Source organism: Pongo pygmaeus, chromosome 13, assembly GCF_028885625.2.
Source record: "Pongo pygmaeus isolate AG05252 chromosome 13, NHGRI_mPonPyg2-v2.0_pri, whole genome shotgun sequence".
NCBI lineage: Eukaryota > Metazoa > Chordata > Mammalia > Primates > Hominidae > Pongo > Pongo pygmaeus.
In genome coordinates, this window is record NC_072386.2 from 126,497,035 (window position 1) to 126,509,044 (window position 12,010).

General features: G+C 61.9%; 1 protein-coding gene across 3 annotated transcripts in view; it reads left to right on the plus strand.

Annotated features, from left to right (window-relative positions):
- KCNT1 (potassium sodium-activated channel subfamily T member 1) overlaps positions 1-12,010 on the plus strand; it is a 95,734-nt gene that overhangs the window by 47,650 nt on the left and 36,074 nt on the right. For all 3 annotated transcript variants that reach the window (XM_054500564.2, XM_054500568.2, XM_054500566.2), the window contains 9 exons: positions 455-534; positions 1,297-1,396; positions 4,432-4,488; positions 6,570-6,618; positions 8,808-8,867; positions 9,099-9,173; positions 9,241-9,324; positions 10,207-10,301; positions 11,485-11,665. In XM_054500564.2, the coding sequence (XP_054356539.1) occupies positions 455-534; positions 1,297-1,396; positions 4,432-4,488; positions 6,570-6,618; positions 8,808-8,867; positions 9,099-9,173; positions 9,241-9,324; positions 10,207-10,301; positions 11,485-11,665 (781 nt within the window). The remainder of the gene's footprint in view (positions 1-454; positions 535-1,296; positions 1,397-4,431; positions 4,489-6,569; positions 6,619-8,807; positions 8,868-9,098; positions 9,174-9,240; positions 9,325-10,206; positions 10,302-11,484; positions 11,666-12,010) is intronic.

Below are 12,010 nucleotides of genomic sequence, written 5' to 3' on the forward strand. Positions count from 1 at the left end.
ATCAGCTGTGGACATCTTGTATGACGCAGGTCCTACGGTATGTTCTGAGCACTTGCGGTGTCCTGAGCACCATGCCCAGGGCCATATGGGCAACTTTACCTCCTGGCAGCTGCCCTGTACCCACGGAGGCTTGGGCGAGGGTGTGTGGAGTGAGTGCCGCACCCTGAGCCCCAACAGGGCGGCCTGGAGGGCCCAGACTCACAGCAGCGAGTGCCCAGGGGTGCGGGGAGGAATCTTCAGAGGAGCTGAGGCTGGGTCGGCTGTCTGCTGGGCGTGACGGACCCCAGGGCCCTCTGGGGTCTGAGGTGGAGGCAGTGGCCCTGCTGGGCCCTGTCTGACTTCTCAACTCCTGCAGTTGGAAAGTTGGAAGAAGTCAGTCAGGTTGGGGCTCCTGGCGTGTCCCCAGCCTGAGTCCCCACTGGCCCTGAGCCCCCATGCCCCTCTGCTCCTCCAGGGTCCAGGTGGAGTTCTACGTTAACGAGAACACCTTCAAGGAGCGGCTCAAGCTGTTCTTCATCAAAAACCAAAGATCGAGTGAGTGGGGTTCCTGGAGGGCCACTCCCAGGCAGGGAGGTGTTGAGGGCGCCAGGAGCAAGCCTGGCAATGGCGAAGGCTGGGGCTGTGAGCTCAGGGAGGAGTCCATGGGGTGGGAGCCGCCTGAGTGCTGCGGGGGGATTTGGAAGGAGGGTGGGGGTGGGTCTGCATGGTGAGCGGGGCACAGGGTAGCCTCCTCTTAGCTTCACACTGTCTGAGACCAGGGCCTCTCCAGCGGGACCTGTGGGGACACTGTCCTGCCTGCTGGACACCAGGCTGGGTGGGGCAGGACCATCCATAGGTGCCAGCAAGCTCTCCCCTGTGGCCACGCCCCGCTTCCCACCCCTCCATACAGCCCCCCCTCCCCAACAGCTCCCTGCCCCGTTCCCAGCCAGAGCTTGGCCTCATGGCCCCCCCAGGGATGCAGGTGAGGACTTGGGGGTTTCCCCAGGGGCTCCACATTCACCTGCCTGCTCCCCAATCCCCATCCTGTCCCCCAAGAAGTGGAGTGGCCTCTAGAAATCCCCTGCAGTCCAAGTTCAGGCACCTGTAAGGTGGGGCCAGGGACAGAGCCTCTCGGAGGCTGACCCAGGAGCATCGGCCCCCAGCAACGCAGGGCACACAGAGCTCTGGGTGCAGCCCGGGTGTGGGAGGGGAGCCCAGCTGGGGCCATCCAGAGAGCCCAGCCAGACGCGAGTACAGGCCCTGCTCCCCGAAGGCCAGGGCTGGCTCAGAGCCCTGAGGCTGCTGCCCTCCCCGCAGGCCTGAGGATCCGGCTGTTCAACTTCTCCCTGAAGCTCCTCACCTGCCTGCTCTACATCGTGCGCGTCCTGCTCGATGACCCGGCCCTGGGCATCGGATGGTGGGCCACTTGCGCGGCCGGGCGAGGGGTCCCGGGTCCCAGGGCTGAGCCTTCCTGCTGGGCCATTACAGAAGCTGATGGCGTCCCTGGGGCAGCCCCTGTGCCTGGGGCCTTGGGGAGTCCTTCCTTCCCCAGTGCCTGTCCCAGGATGGAAAAAGCCAAGGACTCAGTGCCCAGGCTCCCACAGACGGCTCAGCGTAGGGAGAAGGGTCCCCATCGTAGACTTCCAGCTGTGCCCTTAGCTACTAGTGGACCCAGAAGGTCCACGGAAAGGCTGGAGCATCTAGGAAGCCCCTCCCTGCTCCCACAAGTGTCTCCGTGCTCACTTGAGCTTCTGCAGGTCAGGGAAGGGGGCACCCAGTCCCCCTGGGGAAAGCCCCTACCTGTTTCTGGGGGCGTCTTCTACCCCTCCTGGGTCCCAAGGAGTCCCCTTCCCGGGGCCCATCGTCCTGGGGCCCATGCCCCAGGGACTTCGGGGAGAGGTGCTGGGGGCAGCAATCAGCACCGTCAGGTCCTTACCAGCCTCGCAGCAGCCGCCATGAGGGTGGATGGGAACTTGCTCTCTCTGAGTCCTGTCTGTCTCCTTCTGCTGTTGCTGCTTCGAGAAGTGGCGGCTGCTGGGACCTACTCTGTGCCCAGGGTGCCTTGGCAACTCTTGCTCACCTCTGTGTGGGTCCCAGGGGACATCAGCAGGGCCCTCGGTGCCGGATTGTCCTGAGTCATGTCTTTGGGGACCGGCCCCCAACCCCAGGCCTCTCGCTCTGGCTCCCTGGCACTTAGATGCTGTGCTCTGTGTCCTGTTTCTTCTCTCCCCTCTCCTGCCTCGTTCCCTTGTTCACTCATCCACTTGTTCTATCCTGCTTCCTGGTTTCCAGAAGTGCTTCCTCTGAGTGTCCTTCCAAAGATGGCGTCTCCAGTCCTTTCCTGTTTTATGCTTTCCCCATCTGCTGGGCCTGTTTCTCCCGAGCTCACATTGGGCCCTGATTTTTTCATATTCGTAGATTTCCTCAAATGTCTGGTGCTGTTTATGTGTAAGAGTGCTCAGGCGCTGAGGTGCTCTGCAGCCATATGTGTGGTGTGGTTGTCACCATCCAGCCATCAGGGTGAACCCTGCCAGCATGCTGGTCCCCTCTCCGGCTGTGCAGAGCAGGTTCTTCCCTGGAGAGGAAGGCCTGACTGCCCTGAGCCTGGCTTCTGGGGGCCTAAAGGCGTGCATGTAAACTTTTGCTCAATCCCCCTTTTCACCTGTTACCCTGTCACAGGGGGGCCTGGCATCCCCAGGCCAGAGACTTTCCCTCTCCTAAGAACGAACCTCCTGTCTTTGTCTAGGTCAGAAGAGGGCAGAACCCACTGGGATAGTTTAAGAAGGAGAACTGGGCCCTAACTGACTCTCAAGCTACTTTCCTGGGTCACCCCCCACCCCAAGTCCCAGGGTCCCCTAGGGCTTCTGGTTTCACATCCCCACAGGGCCCAAGTCTGTTGTGTTCACTGCCCGTCCACTAGCACAGCGTCCAGGACATGGATGGGGGTGGGAAGATAGGTGGATGATGGATGGATGATTGGATGGATGGTGGATGATGGATGGATGGATGCATGGATGGATGCATGGATGGATGGAGTGGATGGAGGGATGAGTGGATGGGTGGATAATGGATGGGTGGATGGATGGTGGGTAGATGATGGATGGATGGATGGATGGATGGATGGAATGAGGGGATGAGTGGATGGGTGGATGATGGATGGATGATGAGTGGATTGGGGGAGGGATGGATGTTGGATGGAGGGATGAGTGGATGGGTGGAGGGATGAGTGGATGGATGGAGAGATGGGCAGATAGATGGAGGGATGAGTGGATGGATGATGGATGGATGGATGGACAGATAAGTAGATGGATAGATGGATGAGTGGATGGATGGAGAGATGAGCAGATGGATGGAGGGATGAGTGGATGGATGGATGGAGGGATGGATGGATAGACAGATGAGTAGATGGATAGATGGATGAGTGGATGGATAGTCAGATGAGTGGATGGATGGAGGGATGGGTGAACGGATGAGTGGATGGATGGAAGAATGAGTGGATGGATGGAGGAATGGATGGTGAATGGATGGATTAGTGAATGGATGATGGAGAAGTGGATGGATGGATGGATGAGTGAATGGATGGATTAGTGAATGGATGATGCAGAAGTGGATGGATGGATGGATGGATGGATGGATGAGTGAATGGATGGATGAGTGAGTGGAAAGATGGATGGGTGGATGGATGATAGATGGATGTCCAGATACTTCTGTGGGCATTTAGTTTGCAACAACTCCATTAAAAATCAGGGGAAGTAGGTCAGTTGAAAGAAAAGACAAGAGGAGCTGGCCATCACCAGGGGCCTTGTGAGCAGTGAGGTCTCCTTGGTCAGTGACCCTGGCATTGGTGATGGTCTGGGACAAAACTAGCGTGTTGGCCATGCCCTGGTCACTGTCGCAGCAGCTGGTTCCAGGTGGCTTGGGGGTCACCTGTCCTCAGAAGCAGCTTAGGGACGTGCCTCTTGGAGTCAGCACCTGGGGATAGGAGCTTCCTCTCCCTGTCTCTTGAGCACTGTCCAGCCTTGTTCAAGGCAGCTCTGGCCTTGGGGAGGCCCTGAGTGTTCCCACGTGCTCTCTCTGGCCATGTAGGGCCCCTCCCTGGGAGCCTGTTGTCAGCACAGGCAGAACCAGCGTGTTGCTGCTGGGTCGGGGCTACCCCCAATCCCGCAGATGTGGGATGTACCCTCACTGTCTGCCTGCTGGGCTGAGCAGAGGCCACCCCAGCCTGCCTCAGTTAGAGGCCCTCCTGCAGGATCTCTGCAGTGAGCAGGGAGGGGGCAGGCTGCCTTGTCTCCCAGGTGTTAGAGCTCTGACCCCTCCAGGATGTGGGGGTTAGCCCTGGGTGGGTGAGTAGGAGGCCCCCATGAACCCGAGCCTGTGGAAACCCTCGGGAAGCAAGTCCTTGCAGTGGTGCTGGAGGGGCCAAGGCTGGGCCAGCGCTGTGTCTCTCCACAGCTGGGGCTGCCCAAAGCAGAACTACTCCTTCAATGACTCGTCCTCCGAGATCAACTGGTGAGTCCACACCCCAGCTCCCAACAGCCGGGCGCTCAGAGGCCTGGGACCAGGGTGGGGTGGGGTGAGTCCACACCCCAGCTCCCAACAGCCGGGCGCTCAGAGGCCTGGGACCAGGGTGGGGTGGGGTGAGTCCACACTCCAGCTCCCAACAGCCAGGCGCTCAGAGGCCTGGGACCAGGGTGGGGTGGGGTGAGTCCACACTCCAGCTCCCAACAGCCGGGCGCTCAGAGGCCTGGGACCAGGGTGGGGTGGGGTGAGTCCACACTCCAGCTCCCAACAGCCGGGCGCTCAGAGGCCTGGGACCAGGGTGGGGTGGGGTGAGTCCACACTCCAGCTCCCAACAGCCAGGCGCTCAGAGGCCTGGGACCAGGGTGGGGTGGGGTGAGTCCACACTCCAGCTCCCAACAGCCGGGCGCTCAGAGGCCTGGGACCAGGGTGGGGTGGGGTGAGTCCACACTCCAGCTCCCAACAGCCGGGCGCTCAGAGGCCTGGGACCAGGGTGGGGTGGGGTGAGTCCACACTCCAGCTCCCAACAGCCGGGCGCTCAGAGGCCTGGGACCAGGGTGGGGTGGGGTGAGTCCACACTCCAGCTCCCAACAGCCGGGCGCTCAGAGGCCTGGGACCAGGGTGGGGTGGGGTGAGTCCACACTCCAGCTCCCAACAGCCGGGCGCTCAGAGGCCTGGGACCAGGGTGGGGTGGGGTGAGTCCACACTCCAGCTCCCAACAGCCGGGCGCTCAGAGGCCTGGGACCAGGGTGGGGTGGGGTGAGTCCACACTCCAGCTCCCAACAGCCGGGCGCTCAGAGGCCTGGGACCAGGGTGGGGTGGGGTGAGTCCACACTCCAGCTCCCAACAGCCAGGCGCTCAGAGGCCTGGGACCAGGGTGGGGTGGGGTGAGTCCACACTCCAGCTCCCAACAGCCGGGCGCTCAGAGGCCTGGGACCAGGGTGGGGTGGGGTGAGTCCACACTCCAGCTCCCAACAGCCGGGCGCTCAGAGGCCTGGGACCAGGGTGGGGTGGGGTGAGTCCACACTCCAGCTCCCAATAGCCGGGCGCTCAGAGGCCTGGGACCAGGGTGGGGTGGGGTGAGTCCACACTCCAGCTCCCAATAGCCGGGCACTCAGAGACCTGAGACCAGGGTGGGGTGGGATGGACAGAGGCTCACACCGCCTGGTCCCTGAGGGATAATGCCCAGCCTCAGCCCAGCAGCCACCCAGGTTCCCCAGGACACATGTGCCCTTGGCCTGGCTGTGGTCAATGCTGGGAATGTCCCCTTCAAGAGGAGCAGTTTGAGAATTACGAGTTCCCAGCCCATTCCACAGCCTCCACACGCTCTTCCTGAGCCCAGTGAGAGATGCAGGAAAGCCCGTCTCCCAGTGAGTCGGCGGCTTTTCTTCCAGTTCACCATCTTACGTCCAAGGAAGGCAGCTGCCCCGGGCAGGCAGTGGGAGGTGACTGCGGGGCAACTGGGGTGCCTGGTCCAGAGGTTAAGACCTGTCCCGACCCTGCAAGGCGTGTCCCCAGTGCCTGAGCCCCTGTCCCCATCAGGCAAGGAGCAGATGGCCCCCTGCAGCCATGCCCCTGCCTGTTTATGGATGAGGAACCGAGGCTTGGGGAAACCCAGGGGGCTGGGGGTTAGATAGCCCGACCTCCCTGTTCTTAGGGATATTCATGGGAGCCCGGCTCCAGGGACCCAGGCGAAAAAAACAGGCTACCCAGGCTGGGGCCCAGGCTGCTGTTGCCCGTCGTGTCCAGAGAGAAGCTTTGCCACCCTTCGCAGTGTCATGGGCTGCAGGCAGAGGCTCCATGGGAACTCAGCCACGGGCCCCGGCCTCACAAGCACCTCCTGGGGGGCCTGCCCACTGCAGTCCTGCTCCCTCCTCCTCTCTTGAGGAACCTTCCCTTCCCTCCTCCTTATGGTCCCCTCCAAAGGTAAGGTAGGCTCCTTTGGTCCAGCCCCAATGAGCAGCACATGCTAGGGGCCAGTGGAGGCCAGTGGTTATGGCCCCAGCCCCAGGGTGGCTGGGGAACACCGGTGGCTGCGGTGCCCTACTGTGCTGCCTCCTTTCTCTTCCCAGGGCTCCCATTCTGTGGGTGGAGAGAAAGATGACACTGTGGGCGATCCAGGTGAGTGCCCTACCCTGCCGCCCTCCCCACTGCAGTGGCGCTCAGTAAGCACTGAGGACCAACCCAGGCTCAGTAAGCACTGAGGACAGACCCAGGCTCAGTAAGCACTGAGGACCGACCCAGGCTCAGTGAGCACTGAGGACCGACCCAGGCTCAGTGAGCACTGAGGACCGACCCAGGCTCAGTGAGCACTGAGGACCGACCCAGGCTCAGTAAATGCTGAGGACCGACCCAGGCTCAGGGAGCACTGAGGACCGACCCAGGCTCAGGGAGCACTGAGGACCGACCCAGGCTCAGGGAGCACTGAGGACCGACCCAGGCTCAGTAAATGCTGAGGACAAACCCAGGCTCAGTGAGCACTGAGGACCAACCCAGGCTCAGTGAGCACTGAGGACCAACCCAGGCTCAGTGAGCACTGAGGACCGACCCAGGCTCAGTGAGCACTGAGGACTGACCCAGGCTCAGTGAGCACTGAGGACATACCCAGGCTCAGTAAATGCTGAGGACAAACCCAGGCTCAGTGAGCACTGAGGACAGACCCAGGCTCAGTAAGCACTGAGGACCAACCCAGGCTCAGTAAGTAGGGAACCCAGGCTCAGTGAGCAATGAGGACATACCCAGGCTCAGTAAATTCTGAGGACAAACCCAGGCTCAGTGAGCACTGAGGACAGACCCAGGCTCAGTAAGCAGGGGACCCAGGCTCAGTGAATGCTGAGGACAAACCCAGGCTCAGTAAACAGGTGACTGCAGTTCAGTCAGCACTGAGGACAAACCCAGCATTTACTGACCCAGGCTCAGTAAATGCTGAGGACAAACCCAGGATCAGTAAACAGGGACCCAGGCTCAGTGAGCACTGAGGACAGACCCAGGCTTAGTAAGTGAGGGACCCAGGCTCAGTGAGCACTGGGGACAAACTCAGGCTCAGTAGGCAGGGGACCCAGGCTCAGTGAGCACTGAGGACAGACCCAGGCTCAGTAAGCAGGGAAACCAGGCTCAGTGAATGCTGAGGACAAACCCAGGCTCATTAAATAGGGAAACCAGGCCCAGTGAATGCTGAGGAAAAAGCAAGGCTCAGTAAACAGGTGACTCAGGGTCAGTGAGCACTGAGGACAAACCCAGCATTTACTGACTCAGGCTCAGTAAATGCTGAGGACAAATCCAGGCTCAATAAATGCTGAGGACAAACCCAGGCTCAGTGAACACTAAGGACAGTCCCAGGCTCAGTAAGCATGGGACCCAGGCTCAGTGAATGCTGAGGACAAAGCCAGGCTCAGTAAACAGGTGACTCAGGCTCAGTGAGCACTGAGGACAAACCCAGCATTTACTGACCCAGGATCAGTAAATGCTGAGGACAAACCCAGGCTCAGTGAGCACTGAGGACAGACCCAGGCTCAGTAAGCAGGGAAACCAGACTTTAGTGAATGCTGAGGACAGACCCAGGCTCAGTAAGTAGGGAACCCAGGCTCAGTGAATGCTGAAGACAAACCCAGGCTCAGTAAGCAGGGGTCCCAGGTTCAGTGAGTGCTGAGGACCAACCCAGGCTCTACTGCTCTCCACACAATTTTCCCAGGGATCCCTGAGGACTTCCTGACCCCCTCTGTCTGCTTCACCACCTGAATCTCTCCCTCCGCTGACCCATCTGTGTCCTTGCTGTTTTCCTGGGGTGGAGAGTGCACAGGCCAGGTCCCTGGCTGGCTCCTGGGTGGGTGACCTAGTTCATGACTGGGTCCCATGTCTCCATCTGAGACCAGAGAGGGTCTCTCACACCCACCCCTATCCTGTTCCAGAGGGGTCAGTAGATGCCTGTGCTGAGAGGGGTTCCACGGGGAAAACCAGGTCCACTGAGCCTCCATCTCCATTCCCTACCCACCGGGGCAGCGGAATAGCCACTCTCTGGTGTCTTCCTGAGCGTCCTGCCTCACCCACTGCACCCTCCATCCCACCCTCGGCCTAGAGTGGGTGGCCCAGGAGGACCATGGTTTCAAGACTCCATCTGCCCTCGGCCCTGGCGGGGGTCAGCCAAAGGCCTTGGTGGCTAAGACTGTCCTGACATGGGAGTGAGGGTCAAGGCAGCCCCCCAGACACACGCCTGGCTTTGTGTGGTACCTGCCCGCGAGGCCTGTGGGGTCAGGCCCCAGCCCCAGCCCCAGCCCCGGCCTACTCCAGAGCTTCCCTTTCCTGACTCCCAGGTCATCGTGGCCATAATAAGCTTCCTGGAGACGATGCTTCTCATCTACCTCAGCTACAAAGTGAGTGCCTGCCCGGGGTGGCACTTCACAGGGGGTCCCCACCCTCCCCCACCTCCCCACCCTCCCCCACCTCCCCACCCTGTCCCACCCTCCCCTATTTCCCTACACTTCCCAGCCTCATCCCCTGATCTCCAGGGTGGGCTCCTCGCCCTCTCCCCACCCTGCCCCTCCCCTGCCGGGCCTCACCCCCACCCTCCGTCGCCCCCGCTGACACCCCCCGTTTGGCCCCAGGGCAACATCTGGGAGCAGATCTTCCGCGTGTCCTTCGTCCTGGAGATGATCAACACACTGCCCTTCATCATCACGGTGGGTGAGCCCCAGCTGCCAGGAGTGCGGGCCCTGGAGCCCCAGCCCTGACCTGTGCCCTTCACAGATCTTCTGGCCGCCGCTGCGGAACCTGTTCATCCCCGTCTTTCTGAACTGCTGGCTGGCCAAGCATGCGCTGGAAAACATGATTGTAAGCCGGGGCGGGGGGTGCAGCTGGGACTTGGGGGGGCCACCCTCAGCCTCACCGGCCCTGGAAGACACTGTGCGACGTAGCCTGCCACGCCCCGGCCCTGGCGTGACCTGTAGAGGACCAGGAAGCCAGGGCAGCAGAAACTCTGTCTCTGCTTCTGGAAAACATCCAAGCCAAGCCCCGAATGCCCTCTTTCCAGGAAGAAACTCAATCCCAGAGCTTTTCCTAAGCCTGGAAATTAAATGGCTGGCGGGAGGAGGAGGGACAAAGTGAACCCAGGCCACGAGGACCAGGGCCACAAACACCAGGCCACACGCAAACCGAGGCCACGGGGCCACCGGCAGGCCCTGCTCTGAGTGTCTCAGCACGATCCCTGTCATGTGAACGGCAGCAGCCGGTTCCCTAGGCGCCCACCCTCTCCAAGCCAGACCCCTTGACTCACAGCCCCCATTCCTGCCCCAGTGGTAAATCAGCATTACCATGCTGGGTCCAAGCCTTGCACACTAACCAGCCCTCTGACCTGAGACTTAAGCCTCATCCCCGGGGACGTAGGCAAGATGGGGACCCGTCCTGAGAGGACAGCAGAGGGGGTACCCTGCCCAGGTGCAGGCTGCCTCATGGGCCTCAGCGGAGACGCAGGTGTGGCCAGGTGCAGGCTGCCCCGTGGGCCTCAGCGGAGACGCAGGTGTGGCCAGATGCAGGCTGCCCCGTGGGCCTCAGCGGAGACGCAGGTGTGGCCAGGTGCAGGCTGCCCCGTGGGCCTCAGCCGAGACGCAGGTGTGGCCGGGCCGTCTGCTTTCCACCATCCTTCTAGTCTGTATTCATTGGCTCCTGGCGGGGTCCACAGTCCCTGCCCGCTGACAGCCACCACTCCTTCCACAGAACGACTTCCACCGTGCCATCCTGCGGACACAGTCGGCCATGTTCAACCAGGTCCTCATCCTCTTCTGCACCCTGCTGTGCCTCGTTTTCACGGGGTGAGTGCCGGCCGTCGGTGCAAGCACCCCAGGATGTTGGGGAGGGCCCGAGAGGCAAGCAGGGCCGGGCGAGGGGATACAGATGCCTGTGTCCAAGCGATCAGGGGGCAGAAAAGGCCACAGTGCTTAGGCTGCAGGTGTCCGGCCACCCAGCTGGGACTGAGGTCAGGAGGCAGCTCCAAGCCCACGTCCCCAGTACACAAGCAGCCCTGCAGCCCAGCTCCTCCAAGGCCAGAGATACCCAGCTCTGGCTTCCTGGTCTGTGCTACAGACGTAGAGAAGGGGCCTGGCTCCTAGGCCAGGTGGGGTCTCTTGGCTGAGGCCCAGCTGAAAGCAGGGTCTGGAGGCAGCCAAGATAAAGGTGGGGGCGCCCAGAGCTGCGAGGGCCTCCAGCCCACACAAGCATGCCCACTGTGCCCACCTGCCTGTGTCCCCGCGGAGGGCTCCGTGTTGCTGCTCTGCCTTGGGTCCCAGCGAGGCCTGGTCACCACTTCCCGTCCCCAGGCGGGGATGTCAGGCAAGCACTGTGCCCTGGGGGAGGGAGAGTGCCCTGCGTTTCCCACCTCCCTTCCCCCACTGCCCCTCATGACAGACACAGAGCTCAGTGGGCAGATTGGGGCATCCATGAGGATAGCATCTGGGACTGGTGGTGACCCCAGCCCTGCCCATTAGACCTCCCAGCCTCGGGCCTGGGTGGCTTGTCTGGCTGTGCCAGGCAGAGGCCTGAGTGTGGTAGGTAAAGGGGCAAGGCTCTGAGATGGGGATAGAGGGCCAGACCCCAGGCCCTGCTCCCTGTGTCACCCAAGCCCACGCTGATGACACAGCCCTGCATCCCCTGCTCCCAGAGAATTTTCCAGGGACCTAGGAGAGAACCACCGGGCAGGCAGGGAGGCTCCGGGGAATTCACCGTGAACAGAGGCCGCTATGCTGTGGCCAAGGGGCCAGCTGCATTGTCAGCTAGCGTCAGGCAGGAGGTGGCTCTGGCAGAGCCTGGGGACAGACGGGCAGGGCTGAGGACCTGATGCCACCCAGCTGTCAGGAGGGCGGGGCTCACCTGGTGACCAGGTGATGCACAGCTCAGTCTCCTGGGCAGTGAGGGTCCCGTGGGCAGGCAGGATCTCTGAGGGGCCACGGCCCCCCAGCTCCTGGGCCCCAGGCCGCCCCTCACTGCCAGGGGTTGCAGGACCTGCGGTATCCAGCACCTGGAGCGGGCGGGCGAGAACCTGTCCCTCCTGACCTCCTTCTACTTCTGCATCGTCACCTTCTCTACCGTGGGCTACGGCGACGTCACACCCAAGATCTGGCCATCGCAGCTGCTGGTGGTCATCATGATCTGCGTGGCCCTCGTGGTGCTCCCGCTGCAGGTGGGTCCTCTGGGCACCAGCCCTGGGTGGCACCAGCAAAGGGACAGGCGGGCGCCGGCAGAGGGAGGGTGCCACTGAGGCTGTGGCACAGTGCAGGGGCCACTCCCAGGAGGGGACAGCGAGGCCAGGCGGGCGGTGCCTGCTCCATTGCACGCCCCCACTGAGGGTCTACGGCGGGTCCGGTGGTGCTCAGCATGGTGGGTAATAATGGAGTCCCATGAGCTGGCCTCTTCCTTCTGGGGAGATGGTGGGTCTCCAGTGCCAGGGTGACCTGCCCCTCCCAGGCCCCAGGCAGAGTGCAGAGAGGGGTCAAGGTGGACAGCCGGCCCATTTCCCATCCACAGC